Below are 19,636 nucleotides of genomic sequence, written 5' to 3'. Positions count from 1 at the left end.
GATGGTATGACGCCACTGTCGGCCGCCATATTGAACTTTCCCACGTTTTTAATCTTCCAACTTCCCGTGTAGGTAGAAGGCTGACCCCATCTTCACGAAATTTGGTAGGTGGCTTCCCTGCACTAACCAAAACCGATGTACGCACTTATTTCAGTGGTATGACGCCACTGTCAGCCGCCATATTGAACTTTCCAACGTCACCAATTCTCCAACTTCCCGTGTAGGTAAAAGGCTGAAATTTGGCAGGCTCATTCCTTACAGCTTACTTACAAAAGTTAAGCAGGTTTTATTTCGAAATTCTACACGCAACGGTCATAACGGTCAACAACGTCCGCCATGTTGAACTTTCTTATTCATGGCCCCATCTTCACGAAATTTGGTAGGCGGCTTCCCTGTGCTAACCGAAACCAATGTACTTACTTATTTCAGTGGTATGACGCAACTGTCAGCCACCATATTGAACTTTCCAATGTCACTAATTCTCCAACTAGGTAGAAGGCTGAAATTTGGTACTTATTTCGGTGGTATGATGCCACTGTCGGCCGCCATATTGAACTTTTCAACGGTCTTTGTTACTTATGGGCCCATCTTCAAGAAATTTGGTATGCGGGTTCCCAATGCTAACTAAATCCTACTTACGTACATATATACGTCCATAGCCTGCAGCTCGGTCACCGTGTGAGGCGGCGTTGGGTCGTCGCTCCAGTCTCTACATTCCCTTCCTTGCTTCGCCAAGGGATTCACGTCTCCCTGCTGATAACTACCACCTTTTTATTTAATCCACGGCTTCTCCGCTGTTTTATTGTTCGTTTATTATGATTATAGTTATTGTGTAGGTATTTTAGACTTACTTTACATTGTTCAGGTACCCATTTCCTTTATCATTCCAACCGTACCCCCATTAACATGTCTACCGAGGTGATCACCATTGATCAAAGAACTGTCACTTACTGAGTGGTTTCCATGCCCAGAGATGGCACCTACCTTTTCCATTCTCTTTGTTACATATTGTACGGCCATATCAGGCTCACTCTTGATATCCGGAGGAACATTGTGTCTTACGTATTGAATGACTGGGACAGGTTCAAGGTGTGGACTGATGACGGTACAGGAGATAAATATTCTACACAGGAGCACTAGAAGAGTGAAATGCTTAAGCCCTTCACCTATGCATTCGCATGTGAGTTGATGGCTAACGGTGAATTGTTCGGTTGTCGCTTTCAATTGTACCGAAAAGGCCAAATAGTTTACACCTTTCGACAACTGGCAATGCCTCTTAAACTTCTTAGATTGACAGGTGATGATTTCAGTAGTGAACACATTGATGTTTATGAATGTTTAAACTCTCAAAAGCTGGATGTGAAGTTATCGATGAAACCGGTTGTATACTTACAACGCTTGACAGATGCCGAATGTCTCTTCAACACAAGTCCTGCAAATACTGTCATAATTGAAACAAACCATGAAACTCAAACCGACAGCAGCAATCCAAAAAGTTAAACCTGCTTTATTTTATCAAAGCAAGTCACAGGCTAGTTGGAGCAAATCATTGGATATGTCACATTTGGCAACTGGCTTCATGGGCATGCTCCATTGACTGCCTCTGACTAGCTAAAATTATGTAAATAAAGGTTAAGCCTGAAAATTTCTGGAAAAGTTGTGAAATGTAATATGGGCTTACAGTATGTGGTCACTGATACAAGCAACAAGGCAACAACAGAAGATTCCAAACAGATAGAATTCTTTTCAAACTGTTTCACTGAACATATGTACAATAACACTCTCTCTCTCATATTATATACTAGCAAAATACCCGCGCTTCGCAGCGGCGAAGTACTGCCTTAAAATTTTTATTAAGAAGAAAATTAAACCTTTTTAAACTGAGGGAAAATATACCAATAATTAAGGATCTCTTTGTATACCACATTGTGAGTTCGGTCCTCCGGTTGTAATATGACCAAGCTGTGCGCTGAACTTACTTACAGTTGGCCATGTGAACAGTAATCTTGTTTCAAATCTCACAGCTTGGATTGCTGCTGTCATAATCAGTTTGAGTTTCTTGGTTTGTTTCAATTACAACAGTATTTGCAGGAGTTGTGTTGAAGTGACATTCGGCATCTGTCAAGCATTGTAAGCAAACAACCGGTTTCATCGATAACTTTACATCCAGCTTTTGAGAGTTTAAACATTCATAAACATCAAAGTGTCCACTACTGAAATCGTCACCTGTGAGTCTAAGATGTTTAAGAGGCACTGGCAATTGTCGAAAGGTGTAAAATATTTGGCCATTTCGGTACACTTGAAAGCGACAACCGAACAATTCAGTGGCAGCCATCAACTCACATGCAGAACCATAGGTGAAGGGCTTAAGTATTTCATTTTTACATTGCTCGTGTGTAGTATAATTATCTCCTGTACCGTCATCAGTCCACACCTTGAACCTGTCCCAGTCATTCAATACATAAGACACAATGTTCCTCCGGATATCAAGAGTGAGCATGATATGGCCGTGCAATATGTAACAGAGAGAATAGAAAAGGGTAGGTGCCATCTCCGGGCATGGAAACCACTCGGTAAGTGACAGTTCTTTGATCGATGGTGATCACCTCGATAGACATGTTAATGGGGGAACGGTTGGAATGATAAAGGAAATGGGCACCTGAACAATGTAAAGTAAGTCCAAAATACCTAAAAAATAACTATAATCGTAATAAATGAACACTAAAACAGCGGAGAAGCCGTGGATTAAATAAAAAGGCTGTACTTATCAGCAGGAGACGTGAATCCCAAGGCGAAGCAAGGAAGGGAATGTAGAGACCGGAGCGATGGACGGCCTTATATAGGCAGGCAGCCAACAACGTGGGAGGTGTTGGGATGGGGGACGCAACGCCGCCTCACACGGTGACCGAACTGCAGGCTATGGACGTATATATGTAGGTAAGTAAGATTCAGTTAGCATTGGGAACCCGCGTACCAAATTTCTTGAAGATGGGCCCATAAGTAACAAAGACCATTGAAAAGTTCAATATGGCAGCCGACAGTGGCATCATACCACCGAAATAAGTACGTACAATGGTTTCGATTAGCGCAGGGAAGCCGCCTACCAAATTTCATGAAGATGGGGTCATAAATAAGAAAGTTCAACATGGCGGACGTTGTCGACCGTTATGACTGTTACGCATAGAATTTCGAAATGAAACCTGCTTAACTGTTGTAAGTAAGCTGTAAGGAATGAGCCTGCCAAATTTCAGCCTTCTACCTACACGGGAACTTGGAGAATTAGTAACGTTGGAAAGTTCAACATGGCAGCTGACAGTGGCGTCATACCACCGAAATAAGTACGTACAATGGTTTCGATTAGCGCAGGGAAGCCGCCTACCAAATTTCATGAAGATGGGGTCATAAATAAGAAAGTTCAACATGGTGGACGTTGTCGACCGTTATGACTGTTACGCATAGAATTTCGAAATGAAACCTGCTTAACTGTTGTAAGTAAGCTGTAAGGAATGAGCCTGCCAAATTTCAGCCTTCTACCTACACGGGAACTTGGAGAATTAGTAACGTTGGAAAGTTCAACATGGCAGCTGACAGTGGCGTCATACCACCGAAATATGTATGTACATCGTACATCGGTTTTGGTTAGTGCAGGGAAGCCGCCTACCAAATTTCGTGACGATGGGGCCGTAAATAAGAAAGTTCAACATAGCGGATGTTGTCGAACGTTATGACCATTACGTGTAGAATTTCGAAATGAAACCTGCCCAACTTTTGTAAGTAAGCTGTAAGGAATAAGCCTGCCAAATTTCAGCCTTCTACCTACACGGGAAGTTGGAGAATTAGTGATGAGTGAGTTAGTGAGTGAGTGAGTGAGTCAGTGAGGGCTTTGCCTTTTATTAGTATATTGTGGCGGACGGCAGGGACCCATGCCTGGCCGGGATGCCCCTTTGACATTGGGACCGGGAGAGCAGCCATGGGATGCACACTACGTCCCCCGGAATGCGTGGTGACAGCCTTCCTGGGTTACAACGGGGCAGGTGTGGGACTTCAGGGATCAGCCCTGTTGGGCTCTGTGGCCACCACCAGGAGGAGTTGCATGGCGTAAAGAGCCCCTGCGGGCTGGAATGCAGTCACACCTGGAAGTGCAGCCTGAATTAGGTTAAATATCACCTGAAGCACTTCGGGGTGGGCTGTAAAAGGAGCCTGCAGCCACTACTCGAGGCAACAAAGTGGGGGGGGAGGAGGAGGACTAAGCTGCCTGTGAGGAGTAGAGGAGAAAGAGGAGTGTGTTTTCTTTGGGGACTGTGTAGGGCCTGTGGGACACAGAAGATGTGCACCATGGCTGAAGATAAAATAAATCTTTTATTTTCATTTTCACCCGTGCCTCTGGTGTCAGTCTGTGTCGGGCCAGTGGCAACCAAGCACTTCTGCCACAATATATATAAATATTATATTTATACATATATATTATATTATATTAATATATATTATATATATTATATATTATATATATATATATATATATATATATTATATATACACACACACACACACACACACACACTCACTATTAGTAAATAAGGTTTGCATTCTAAAAGCTACTTTGTTTTTCTCATGACCAGATATATTTATAGAATACTGTAACTTTAAACTCCCAGCTAAATCGTGTAGGAGCAAGTGGGACATGTGAACCAACAGAAAATTAATTTCAATTCAGCTTATTTTTGTATAGTGCTCTTCAATGAGTACAGGCTCAAAGCACTGTAAGAAGTTCATAATTAAAAATCAATTACAGACTTTACAAATTATTAATGACATTATACATATGCATTAAGATACAATTTAGTTTAAGCTAATAATAAAAGAAACTACAAACTTACTAACATTAACATAAATGAGACCTAATAATTAACATTATTATTTAGGTGGGGCAGTTGACAACATGGGAGAGGAAAACTAAACTTACAGCCAGAAGAAGGTAATAATTTTAAACTGAATTTGTAGAAGTAACAAACAAGTCCGAAAATAGACTGCACAAACTAAGAGGAGCATTATCTCCAGTTACTAAATGAGATACTTGCATCTATAATGAAATCATCAGCTTGCAGTTTCACACCCATATTTCCCTGTGGGAAAGCATTCGCAATTTCATTACTGTAAACATCAAGGTTAACCTAAAGAGAGAAGACAAATCAAAGAAAGGAATTATCACTTGCACATGTAAAAAAATGTAACAAGGCTTATTCATTTCAACTCTAAATAAAATAATGTGTCACAAAACACTGCAGCTTTTAGTGGGATACAATGTTGGTTAAGTGATAAATAAGAATTTGTTAAATTTACTTTATTTAGATACAAAAATGGTAGTCTTGCAGACCACCTGGAGCAAACTGAATAAGTGACCAGAATAAAAGTAAAACTGATCCAACATACACTTAATTAAGGGTTGCTTATAAAATATTTTTTTCTGACATGTGCATTCATTTAAATAAACAAAAAGAACAAGACAGATACTGTGAAGAACATAAATAATGGCACATATTCAAAACAGTCTTACAGAACCATGTTGCTAAACTCAGATTTCATCAGTTCAAAAGTAAACCTTATGGATTTGTGGTGAATTTAAAAAATTAAACTGTGAACATGAAAACAAAATCTCCAAATATCGAAAACTATATAGAAACTATAATAAATAAATTAGAAAATTACCTAAACCAAAATAATATTCTAAACAGTAGTAAGAATGGGTTTTATGAGAGAAAGGCTCTGAAAAACATCTTTCAGATGTTTTTGAAGAATCATCTGGAATAGCGGACAACAACAAAGTATACGACAAACTTGACCTAAACTTTCAAAAAGCATTTGAAGCAATCCCACACCAATGATTAATTCTGAAACTATAAGCTGTAGGCATCAGAGATAACCTATAAAACTGGATCCCTAGTTGTTTACCGGCAGGAGACAAAGAGTACAGATAAGAGGAGACTGCTCCACATTCTCAAGGTTATCAGTGGAGTCCTTCAGGGGTCGATCCATGGACCTTACAATTTCTCATTTGCATTAATGACATTGATTCTGGTATTGTTAGTAAACCTGTGAAATTCACAAATGACACTGAAACTGGAGTGACAGCAGAGACTGAGGAGAAAAAAAAAATCAAAAACCCAGGACAGCCTTCAGAACTGGACGAACACTTGGAAAATGCACTTTAAGGTAGAAAAGTACAAAGAGCTAAACATGGGCAAAAGTAACATCAATTATAAATACAAGATGGGAGACACTGCCATACAGGAAGCAACCTCTAAAAAGACTAGGGGTATATGTTGAAGCAACATTTTCGCTTGCAATTCAGGGAAGCAATTAAACAGGCAACTAAAATAGTAGGTTAAATCACAAAAACTGATGAATTGAAGAAAAGAGACATTGTACTCAAAATAATTTATACAGTGCAATGCTAAGAATGTATCTGGATGGATTACAGTGTGCAGTTCTGCTCACCACGGTGTTAGAAAGACATTGCAGCACTTGAAGCTATACAGACAAAAGCAACCAAGTGCATCCCAGGATCTAAGGACACCCACACACACACACACACACACACACACACACACACACACACACACACACATGGCTTAATGTGGTTGGGGTGGTATGCAAAACAACTTAATCTCTCCCAAAAATAAATATATATTTCTTCAAAATATTACTGAACCTTCAGAATAAAATCCACAGTCTCTTTTCTGCATTCAGGTCTCTTAAAGTTTCATACTAACATTAGACCACAATTCCCAAGACCAGCTGAACTACTATTGTTAAGGAACCTCTGGAAGAAGTACCTATTTATAAAGCATCATGACAGAACTTAGACTTCACAACCTTCTGCTCTCCCCCTAGATATTTACAACTCAAATTTCTTTTTATAAAATGCTTTCCAAACTAATAACATTATTAATTCGCTTTTCACCACCCACATCAAAAATATTTAAACATGTTTCAATAAACATACTACAAGAAAAAAAGAGATTTGCTTTAGACTCTGCCATAGATACAAATTTTAAATGTAATTTACATAAGTTAGGGTATCACCTGCACTCTCATTTTCTGGCAAGTTTATTTATTAAATATCAAGTGTTTCCTAAAAATGCATGGTTAATGAAAGAACGTGTACTAATAAAATATTTTTTTAATTTCCTAAAAAGGAGATAATTATCCAAAAAAAAAGAGTTTCTGATCAGCATACTCACTTCCTTGATTACAGTACCCGGCCTGGGCTGTGTTTGTCCAACGCATTTGTACAGCCTCCGTTGCACAACATTATTTAGAATTGCACGGGCCTCTGCAAGCTCCGGAGTAGAAGAATGTAAGATATCCAGGAAAATGTTGTCTGTTAAGATAGACACTAGGATCAGGAAATCTAATTTTATTAGCTCAGGAAGAAACAACTGATTATCTTATTAATAAGTTAAAGGAAACCAAAGAATATAAAAACGTAAGATATCCATTGCAGGAAATTCTAAACCATATTTAAAAATGTTATCACACCTTCTTAAATTTTATTACTGTACATATTTTAAAATATTACCTTACTGCAAAAAAACATTAAAATATTTGAGAAGAACATTGCATTTTAACTGCTAAAGCTACATTTTAAAAATGACAAGACACAAAATCTATTAATCCAATAAATGTAATGTATGTATATGATATATGTAGTACACTTATCCTTCAAATCAGTATAAATTAAACTTTTTTTAAAAATGAAACTCTAAATCAATTTGCCTGTTAGCTTGGTGTAAGCTTCCATATCTTCAATCGCATTAGAAATGGTACATTTTTTTCCTTCAGTTCCTTCAATTTGAATGTATGGATCAGCTTTCAGAAAGGCTTCAGTAATCCTGGAGAAACAATGTAGGTAATCTAATGAAAAACGTGATACTATTTTAAAACATGTGGCTACAACTGAAGATTATGTCAATGCTGGTTAAGAATTAAACAAAAATAAAAAAAGCCAAAACTCTTTTGAAGACAATGCCATGGCAGTACATAGTCTCAAAAGACTCTGTTTAACCAGAATGCAAACACATGTTGTCATGTGCAAAAGTCTACCCAAGAAAATTTTAAAGCTAGCTATCTTATCAGAAAATTTTTATTTGCTTGGGAAAACACTAAACATAGAAGAAACACAGATACAATAAAAAAGTAACAAGAATATCTGATGATTTAGTAAGAAAGCAATATTGTGTGTAGCCTGTCTTCGATTGCAAAACATACTATTCACTTTGGTACACTGCTCTAGATTTTGTTTTCAATTAGCCATGTGGTAAATTCTTCCAAACATCTTGTACAATTTGCTCTTCTTATAACTTTGGATTTTTTTGGCTTTTGTTAGTGTTCCATGTGTAGACTCCCACTCCAAATCCAGTAGTTCTTAATACTGCTTGCAGTGTGTCTAGAGAGATTATTGTGCTGAAAGATTAGGTATTTGCTAGTAACTAATGGCGCTTTTCCACTGCATAGTACGGCACAGCACGGTTCAGTACAGCTCACCTTGGTTCGGCTCAGTTCGGCTCGATTTGCGTTTCGACTGCAGTTTAGTACCGCTTTAGAGTGGGCGGGATTATTCACGTGTCGTTATAGTTGCGCCGCCTCTACTGCCGTGACACCGTGGAACTTTTACAACAACACACAGACAACGACAACACTTTAGCTCGACGACACGTAAGGGTAAGCATCTAAAAAAAGCACATCACTAGCTAACTTTTATCACTGTTGCAAAGCATAAAATGAACTTAACTGTCAGTGTAACATTAAAATGCTGATTCTGTATATTACAGATCTTCCACATTTTGCAAAAAAGTCGCTGCAACAGACCATCTGTTTGGACATTTAACCGTGCTTCAGAGTGGTGGGATGTGATTGTTCCCGGTTTTACAAACACTCAGTGGCTGGAGAACTTTCGAATGTCTGAAGAAACATTCATCCACTTATGCAACAAACTGCGTCCAGCGATGGAGAGACGGGACACAAACTTCCGCGTGTGTGTACCTTTAAAGAAAAGAATAGCCAGTGACGCAGTAATGACGATTTTCTCCGGCCAATCAGTGACCAGCAGAGTTTACACGTCACGTGTTGGTAACGGTTCGGCGCGCTTGGAACCTCGGCTGAGGTGGTATTAAAAAAAGGACCAGGTACCAGGTACTGTTCCCAGTGGAAAACCCCCCAAAAGTGAGCTGAACTGAACCGTGTCGTGCCGTACTATGCAGTGGAAAAGCGCCATAATATTCAGTGAAGGTATAAGCCTAATGTGCTTTACATCCTCTGATTCAGTGCAAATTTAGCTTTTTATTGATGTCAGGCATTAAGCAAAACAACATTAGACTTTATTGACAATAATGTAAAATATAATTGTGAATATTTTATTTCCATTTTTTCACATCTTTCTAATAAATTAATGCAGGCAGGTAGAATAAAAAAAAACCCTTTATTGAACTGATAAAGGTCACTGTAAGCTTTTAATGTCTTCTTTATAAGTGTATGCCCACTTTATGTCACAGCCCCACCCTCAGTTTTTTTGTTTTTTTGTTTTATCGCCCCACTGCATACCTTTGTCTGACTATAAAACAGTGACAGATTACACTGTCATCAAGTACTTTTTTCCCCTCTGAGTACAAGCCCAATTTTCCATTCATGTCAAGCACTATTTAAGGCAATATCAGAGAAAATAGTGTGCAGAGAGACAATAATGGAAACGAGCTTTACATTTTCATTGGAAAAACAAAAAAAAAAAAAATGGAAAACAAAGTCCTTGTAGAACTGAAACAGTTAGCTGTGAGTATGCATTGTCCAGTACATATTATTTACTGTGGCACTACCCTTAATGTTAGATTACAACAAGTAAGCACTTTATACAGCACATGCAGTACAACAACATTCTGCATCACAGCACAAATCAATTTTAACAACCCAAAAAAAATGGACTCCTCAAGCCAAATGTAATACCAAATCCGACCCCTATGACCGGCATGGCCACAGTGCTCTGCTTTACACATTCTTTGAGCACAGTAATAAAATGAAAAATAATAAAAATGGCAAAAGATAAAGACCATGTCACATTACACAACTTTCATAACATTTTTCAGTCATAAGACGTGTCCATAATCTTGGCAAGTTGAGGGTAGTCATGGTGCACTCCCATGATCACCAGGCATGTAGTGAGGCATACCCAGCACCTTAGTCTAATTAGTTGACTTGCCCCAAGAAAGTCAAACAGGTTGGATTCGGATTTAAGTCATTGGAGCGGGCCCTGTGTGCATGAAATATGACAAACAATGAGTGGACATCCGGAAATAAAATGTATAAAACACAATGATGAGATAATGAAACAGAGGTGTTTTGAACGATACAAGCAGAAGGGAGGCTTGTTTGTCTGATGTCTAATGTCTTACATTCCACAACAGATTGCAAAAAAGATGAAAAAGGCACAAATTGTAGCTGAACATGCCATACAAGTAAACCCTTCGTGCAGTATTGGGTCCATCAGGCAGCATGTTATTCGCTATCAATAAAAGGGGCAAGCACTGGATTCTTTAGAACTGTGTAAATGTGCTGGAAAGTCATCAAGCAGTCTGGTAATCCGACACTGAATTCTAGTTTTAGAAACTGACATACTCAGATGACAACATCTGCAACTGCAGGCATTAAGTTTGACATACCCTTTGACTAGAAGCCAAGTAATGTGACATTAGAAACATGAGTAAATAGGTTAAGAGAGATACATATACAAACAAACAACTTAAATATTATTTGCATGTTAGGCTGCAGTCATGCCAAAGAAACAACACTGGCAGAAAAGATAATTGTTGCTCTTTGTTGCCTGGTAAGACTTGTCTGCTACTGTTGTGAAAGTTTGTTTCTATCATTGATAATGTATTGAAATGCAAAGAAATGGCCACGAAAAAAGACATATTCAAACATGGCATTGATACAGGCATAACAGCCCACATAGGACTTGGGAGAAGTTGGGGCTGCCTGCATTTGGATGGCTGAAAACCCACAGCAATTCATTATTATTTGAATGACTAACAACACCACTCCAAGGTTGATTGGAGTCCTTGGTTGATCATGTAATTATGGGTGTGTAGAGATGCCAGTGAACAGAGCATCACAGTTTGGTGGCAGCAGTGGGATGAGCCAGTGGCAGTGAAGAACAAAGACTGGCAAAGAAACATCAAGTGAGATTGGTGCCTGACTGTTTTTACAAACATACACACCCAAGTCTGAAGAGGACTTTTTAGAAGTTTGAACTTTAAATGGACTATTTCTTTATTGCGGATTTTGTCATTTTGTTGTCATTTTAAAAGGGACGCTTGGGCTTTGTTTTAGTATTTTTATTGTTTTAGTGCAGTGATAGGGCAATGCCACAGACCTTGGCCAGTAATTGCAATGGGCTGGGGTGTGGAGCCTTCCTGTACAACTGGCAGTATGTGGAGGGAGGTGTGTGAAAAGAGGTCTGTGGCAAAGTGCAATTTTAATAAAAAATCATACGTCCCAGAGCATGCAGGCTTTGAGCACGTGCAGATGGAGATGTGAGCGTGCATGCACCACAAAGAGGTTGACTGGCTGATTGTCTAATTATGGGTGTGCAGAGATGCCAGGGCACGGGGCATCACTTGTCAATGGCTTAACCCCTTATAACTGTAAAATGCATATATTTTAAAAGAGCAATAGAAAAATTCTAAAAACAATTTCCACTAGTTAAGAAAACATTTTTTATTCTCCAATGACCTACTATGTTCTAACCATCTCATATGTATAGTACATCACTGGGCACTACTCACATTGTTTCAATGATATTCCCAACCTTATGCTGATAAGCTCGGCGATGAAGACAGTTGCGTGTGTGAAACATGTCATATAGATTTCCAACTTCCTAGGTAAATAAAATAAATGAATTCAACATCAGCAGAATACGGAAGCAATAACTGCAAAACATAACATTACAAAAAGTCATTAAAGGCTCAGTGGCTCTTTTCACTGTTAACTTTTCCAAAACCTTTAGACATCCACTATGGCTATGGACCTGTTTTTTTTCCTTATGTGGTGTAGAGCTTCCCATTTTATCACACTTCAATGGTTTTAACAAGAGAAATGACAAGGTGCTCAGAAGACACATTTGAGAAGTAATTTACAGTGGAACTCTAACACACTGTGGAATTAAACAAGACACGGAAAAGGAAGTTTAAATGCAAAATGCATCAAGGTAAATGAAGGAAAGAACATCTCCAACAATTATCTTGAAGTAGTATGTGCCATGGAAGAGGTAGTTAAAAAAATGGATTCAGAAAGCAATGTTTAGTAAAGAACAAAATTGGCTAAGACACAAGAATTAAGGAATGAAAAAAACTTTGTCAGAATTAGGTGATGTTAAAACTGGTGTCCCTTAGAAATCAGTAGTGGGGCCAATTCTCTTTTTAATATACATAAATTATATAGACAAGAATACAATGAACAAGTTGGTTAAAAAATCATCAGAGGACACCAAACTAGGTGGAACAACAGATCATGTGGAATTAGTTGAACTGTGACAGAGAGACCTGGATAGCATACAAATGAAATTTAATGCAAGTAAATATAATGTAATGCACAAAAGAAGTAAAAATCGAGGATTTGAATACACAATGGAAGGTCTAAAAACAGAAAGAAGGCCATAAGAAAAACACCTAGGAGTCATAGTGGACTTATCACAACCTACATCCAGACAGCATAGAGAAGCTATCAAGATGGCTAATACAATATTACATTACATATCATGATGTGTACAGTACAACTCAAGGAATGTTATGCTTAAAATTATATAACATACTAGTGAGACATCACCTGTAGTACTGTGTACAGTTTTGGTCTCCATTTTACAAAAAAAAAAAGACATAACAGTGCTACAGAAAGCCTAGAGAAGAATGCCTAGACTAATTATCAGATTAACAACTATGAGCTAATGCAGAGAGACTGAAGCAGCTGAACCTTTTCAGTTTAAGCAAAGAGAGATTAGGAGGCAGAATGATTAACACTAGAATCCCTGAACCTTACGATTTTTTTCATTGTCCCCGACCTCCTTAAATATTCCTGACATAAGCCAAGAAACTCATAGCTCCCTATAAAACTGAACCAATAGGCCATTTTTGTTTTGCAAATGTGTATATTAGCAGAACGCAGCCTGTTACAACCCCCACCCGGCATTCAGTGAGAAAAAGACTGTAATCCTCACAGTTCAAATCTGTGTTGAAGTGTTTATCTGGAGATGCATTTGTAAGAAATTGTATAAGTAATGAAATATCGTTAGTTGAAATACATACATTTCATGTGTGTTCCGTGTCTACAAAGATTTGTGTAAGTATAGAATGACAAAGAAAACGCAAAGCAATAAATGCTGAACACATGTCTAAAACAGAAAATGTTTTTATATGTTATAGTACAAATGACATAATTTTGATGTGAAGTGTAGGATGTGTGAAGACTGAAGCCCAAATACCCAAGAAACACTTTCACAAAAGGTGTATCAAAAAAAGTAAGTTTTTATTCAAGAATAAAACCAAAGAAAAAGAAATTGCTCAATTGACATGTTGCTGAAGCCCAACTATCAGGCGGTACAAAGTAGTCACAGTGGTGACGCTGCTCCATCACAGATGGCACAGTGAATAAGCTACCGTTTAGTAACAGCGAGATAACAGGTTTGAATCTCTTGCTGTCTCTGCGTTCTCTGCGTTTAGCGCTTTGAGTAGTGGGCTGTTATTATTATCATCATCATCATATGATAAAAACATACATTTGATGAAAGTCTGACATCCTGTGTAAATTTATGGTACATGTAAAATGTTACTTTTCCTTGCACATGCACATTCACATAAACATGTCATTTGAACTATTTTTTAATTCATTTTAATTCTTGATAGGAAGATAGGAAACAGTAATGATTTTATGATGAATTTGAATTGTCCTATCTACACATTTTTAATCAAAAGGTCCTAACAAAAATACCTTGTCTCTTGTGCAAATGTGCTTTGTTTCACCAACTTTACAAACACGAGCAAATTTTAGGAAACGTTTGTAATCAAAATTATTCTGAATCCCTAGGTGATGGCAGTCTCTGTGAAAAAAAAGTACAAATTAAAAACATTTATATAAATAATTGTACACCATTTACAGTATTTAAACATCATCAGTAATACAACAGCATAAAACATAGCCCGAAGTACTATATTACAACAGTTTTTAATAAAACAATGAATAGGCAAGATTTAACCAGACAACCTTATAATTAAGTCACGTCAAGACCAAATTTTATCCATGTCAATGAGGATGCAAATGTAAAAACAAACACACACCAACAGAAACACACACACAGTGAAAGAAAAAGTGCTAACAATAAAAAAAGATTTAACTGCAAATAGTGAAACATCCCTTTAAAAATATTAGAATAACAGATGGAAGGAACAAGTAAAACAATGTTTAAGCAGAGATTGTGGAAACATAACCATTCCAATGAAAGAGAAACTCAGGTCTTTGATGGAAATAGAAAATGAGACAAATGAAATAACTGAATATGTATATAATTAAATTATCAACAAACCTTTTCCAAGACTGTCCTTAAAGACAGGACACCTACCTTGCAAAGTAATCCCATTTGTCTACATCAATGCCATTCCTCTTGTTGGCTACAATCTCATATAAGAAGCTCTTGCTTTCAGATCTGCCTTTATAAGGCCACTGCAGTAAAACAAATATTCATAACATACACATACATCGACACTTTGCAAAATTAATAAAATTCACTTTTTGGAAAACTGAACATGTAGACACTTACTGAACATTTTTTTTGCTCCAAGTTCATGTCAGCATTGGGTCCTGCAATCTGCTCTTTGATGAAATCTAAATCATGAGGTAGTATCAATCCATGTTCTTCCATTACTGGTTTCAGGTTATTCTTTTCAATGAGATGGTCAAACATTTTAACAGAAGCAGCTTCATGCTGTTAGAAAGGAGAAATAACAGTAAAGATCAAACTTTTCCCAAAAAGTTATTACCTAAATTAGGAAGTTTGGTTTGATTTAAAGAGGACTAATATTCAAAACTGACCAATGATCAGTATTATCAAACCAATGTTAAATGAAGGAAATTCAATCGAAAAGAAAAAAAAAACATTTACTCTCAGTCTCATACACTCACATCATCTTGATAAAACTGCAAACAATCAAAGCATAAGCTCAGAAAAAGCAAAGTTACATTTTAAACAGTATAACAAAGCACACACTAGAGACAATTTAGAATCGCCAATGCACCTAACCTGCGTGTCTTTGGACCGTGGGAGGAAACCGGAGCACCCGGAGGAAACTCACGCAGACACGGGGAGAACATGCAAATTCCACGCAGGGAGGACCCGGGAAGCAAACCTGGGTCCTAACTGCAAGGCAGCAGCGTTACCCACTGCGCCACCATGCTGCCCATATCAACAATCAATGACTCTAATTTTAAACAATGGTTATCACAATTAAGAAACAATGATACAGCTGAAGAATAAGAAGAAGAAGAAGGAGAAGAGGAGGGGGGAAACGTGTCCGGAGGCAGGAGGAGAGGAGGAAAGTAAAGAGAGTGGAACTGAGGGTAGGAACTTTGAATGTTGGCAGTATGACTGGTAAGGGGAGAGAGTTAGCAGATATGATGGAGAGAAGGAAGGTTGATATATTGCACGTGCAAGAGACTAAATGGAAGGGGAGTAAGGCCAGGTGGATCGGAGGTGGATTTAAATTGTAATATCATGGTGTGGATGGGATGAGAAATGGGGTAGGAGTTATTCTGAAGGAACAGTATGTCAAGAGTGTTTTGGAGGTGAAAAGAGTGTCAGGCAGAGTAATGATTATGAGGTGTGATGATGAATGCTGTTAGTGCATATGCACCGCAAGTTGGGTGTGCAATGGGCGAGAAAGAACATTTTTGGAGTGAGTTGGATGAAGTGATGAACAGTGTACCCAAGAGAGAGGTGGCAAAGGCTAAAGAAAAGGCGTATGAGTTATATGAGAGGTTGGACACTAAGGAGGGAGAAAAGGGCCTGTACTGATTAGCTAGACAGAGGGACTGAGCTGGGAAAGATGTGCAACAGGTTAGGGTGATAAAGGATAAAGATGGAAACATACTCACAAGTGAGGAGAGTGTGTTGAACAGATGGAAAAAGTATTTTGAGAGGCTGATGAATGAAGAGAATGAGAGATAAGTGGTTGGATGATGTGGAGATAGTGAATCAGGAAGTGCAACAGATTAGCAAGGAGGAAGTAAGGACAGCTATGAAGATGACAAAAAATGGAAAGGCCATTGGTCCAGATGACATACTTATGGAAGCATGGAGGTGTTTAGGAGAGATAGTAGTGGAGTTTTTAACCAGATTGCTTAATGGAATCTTGGAAAGTGAGAGGATGCCTGAGGAGTGGAGAAAAAAAGTGTACTGGTGTCGATATTTAAGAATAAGGGGGATGTGCAGAACTGCAGTAACTACAGGGGAATAAAATTGATGAGCCACAGCATGAAGTTATGGGAAAGAGTAGTGGAAGCTAGGGCTAACAAGTGAGGTGATGATTAGTAAGCAGCGGTATGGTTTCATGCAAAGAAAGAGCACCCAAAATGCAATGTTTGCTCTGAGGATGCTGATGAAGAGGTTTAGAGAAGGCCAGAAAGAGTTGCATTGCGTCTTTGTGGACCTGGAGAACACATATGACAGGGTGCCTCGAGAGGAGTTGTGGTATTATATGAGGAAGTCGGGAATGGCAGAGAAGTACATAAGAGTTGTACAGTAATCCCTCCTCGATCGCGGGGGTTGCGTTCCAGAACCCCCCGTGATAGATGAAAATCCGTGAAGTAGAAACCATATGTTTGTATGGTTATTTGTATATATTTTAAGCCCTTATAAACTCCCCCACACTGTTAACATTAATAGAGCCCTCTAGACATGAAATAACACCCTTTAGTCAAAAGTTTAAACTGTGCTCCATGACAAGACAGAGATGACAGTTCTTTCTCACAATTAAAAGAATGCAAATAGATCTTCTCTTTAGGAGCAGAGAATTTCAGAGAGAGAGAGAGCTCGCAAAGAAAAACAAACAATCAAACAATCAATACGTGTGCTTTTAAGTATCTTCTAAGCAAACAGCCTCTGTGCAAACAGCCCCTCTGCTCACATCTCCGTCAGGCGCAGAGAACGTCAGAGAGAGAGCGCGATTAAAGCAAATCATCAAAAAATCAAGAAGTGTGTTTTTGGAAGCACTGCGATAAAGCGGCCAGCATTTCTTAGAGGTGCCTCCGTATCCACTAGGCAAACAGCTTCTGTGCAAACAGCACCTCTGCTCACAGCCCCTCCGTCAGGCGCAGAGAATGTCAGAGAGGGTGAGATAGAGGCAGAGACAAGCAAACAATCAAGCTACATATCTTATAGCATTGAGGAGTTTTAGTTAATATGTAATACATGCTCTGATTGGGTAGCTTCTAAGCCATCCGCCAATAGCGTTCCTTGTATGAAATCAACAGGGCAAACAAACTGAGGAAGCGTGCAGCATAAATTAAAAGACCCATTGTCCGCAGAAATCCGCAAACCAGCGAAAAATCCGTAATAAATATTTAGATGTGCTTACATTTAAAATCCGCGATAGAGTGAAAGCCGAAAGTCGAAGCGATATAGCGAGGGATTACTGTACAGAATATGTACGAGGGAAGTGTGACTCTGGTGAGGTCTGCGGTAGGAGCAATGGATGCATTCAACATGGAGGTGGAATTACATCAGGGTTCGGCTCTGAGCCCTTTCTTATTTGCAATGGTGATGGACAGGTTGACAGACGCGATTAAACAGGAATCCCCACGGACTATGATGTTTGCTGATGACACTGTGATCTGTAGCGATTGTAGGGAGCAGGTTGAGGAGACCCTGGAGAAGTGGAGATATGCTCTAGAGAGGAGAGGAATGAAGGTCAGTAGGAACAAGACAGGGACAAGACAGAATACCTGTGTGAGAGGGAGGTCAGTGGAATAGTGAGGATGCAGGAAATAGAGTTGGCGAAGGTGGATGAGTTTAAATACTTGGGATCAACAGTACAGAGTAATGGGGATTGTGGAAGAGAGGTGAAAAAGAGAGTGCAGGCAGGGTGGAATGGGTTGAGAAGAGTGTCAGGAGTAATTTGTGACAGACGGGTATCAGCAAGAGTGAAAGGGAAGGTCTACAGGACGGTAGCGAGACCAGTTATGTTATATGGGATGGAGACGGTGGCACTGACCAGAAAGCAGATGACAAAGCTGGAGGTGGCATAGTTAAAGATGCTAAGATTTGCATTGGGTGTGACGAGGATGGATAGGATTAGAAATGAGTACATTAGAGGGTCAGCTCAAGTTGGACGGTTGGGAGACAAAGTCAGAGAGGCGAGATTGTGTTGGTTTGAACATGTGCAGAGGAGAGATGCTGAGAATATTGGGAGAAGGATGCTAAGGATACAGCTGCCAGGGAAGAGGAAAAGAGGAAGGCCTAAGCGAAGGTTTATGGATGTGAGAGAGGACAAGCAGGTGATGGGTGTAACAGAACAAGATGCAGAGGACAGAAAGATATGGAAGAAGATGATCCGCTGTGGCAACCCCTAACGGGAGCAGCCAAAAGAAGAAGATACAGCTCCACTTAGTATTACCTTACATGTTTTCATGGATTTCTTTAAATAAAAATGATATAGTGGAATGTTTCAGATTATACAGTTAGCTTTGTGACTTAGTACTATTGTACACACCACCACCTGTGCATGTCACTTTACTAAATTAAACTTAATATATGAACAGGAAATTTTCTGATTTATTTCTAAAATGAAACTTACCCATGCCCAATAAGAGTTTTCAAAAATAAGCTAGCATTAACTCTTTTAGGGCTGATGTCAACTTTTGTCGACAGCAGGGGCTGAGGTTTGACGTTGACATCCAGGGCAGAGGGAAATAATCAGCTGTAGACGTCAACAAAACTCACCATCATGTTACGGGTAGACCCTCTTTGCTAGGAGGACAGTTAGGGTTAGGGTTTGACTTGACATCGAATCCCTGTGTGTGTGTGAGGAGTGTAGAGTAAACAACATCTAGAATGGCATTGGCATCGCACAAAACAGCAAAGCGAATGTGCAAAGCAAAATCCTCTGTGGGCATTATTCATTTTTTGGCTTTTTGCTATTATTGTTGAATCAGACTCTGACTCGTCAAACTCCAATTCTGATGCAAGTGATATGGAAATCAAAAACGAAAGCTGTTTCTTTTCCAGAAAGTGCCCTTCAGAATATAAATGGTTAAACAAACAGGTATGTAGTAAGTACGTAAGCAGTGTGACAGCCGATCTTAGAAAGCTAATGTTTAATGTTAAAGGCATATTGTGTTTGCTTTGTATGCTTTTTAGAAAACTGAGTTTTTGAGAAAAATATTCAGACCTGGGAAAAAATTAAAAAAATAATTAGCCCTGAAAGAGTTAAACATAATTGATAGCATTTTTACTGAAAAGATATTTTCCATGAATAATTCAAGGTAGCAGCCACTAAATCAGCTTTTGATACCTTGTTTGCAAGTGTTAATCTATTTCAAAAAT

At 38.7% G+C, this 19,636-nt stretch overlaps 1 protein-coding gene across 2 annotated transcripts in view; it reads right to left on the bottom strand.

Annotated features, from left to right (window-relative positions):
• Positions 1-19,636, bottom strand: part of samhd1 (SAM domain and HD domain 1) — a 57,899-nt gene that overhangs the window by 17,364 nt on the left and 20,899 nt on the right. For both annotated transcript variants that reach the window (XM_039735440.1, XM_039735441.1), the window contains 7 exons: positions 14,858-15,022; positions 14,660-14,760; positions 14,032-14,140; positions 11,835-11,926; positions 7,777-7,892; positions 7,242-7,381; positions 5,079-5,171 (listed from right to left, as the gene is read on the bottom strand). In XM_039735440.1, the coding sequence (XP_039591374.1) occupies positions 5,079-5,171; positions 7,242-7,381; positions 7,777-7,892; positions 11,835-11,926; positions 14,032-14,140; positions 14,660-14,760; positions 14,858-15,022 (816 nt within the window). The remainder of the gene's footprint in view (positions 1-5,078; positions 5,172-7,241; positions 7,382-7,776; positions 7,893-11,834; positions 11,927-14,031; positions 14,141-14,659; positions 14,761-14,857; positions 15,023-19,636) is intronic.

Source organism: Polypterus senegalus, chromosome 14, assembly GCF_016835505.1.
Source record: "Polypterus senegalus isolate Bchr_013 chromosome 14, ASM1683550v1, whole genome shotgun sequence".
In the NCBI taxonomy this organism is placed as follows: domain Eukaryota; kingdom Metazoa; phylum Chordata; class Cladistia; order Polypteriformes; family Polypteridae; genus Polypterus; species Polypterus senegalus.
This window is presented reverse-complemented; position numbering and strand designations above follow the sequence as displayed.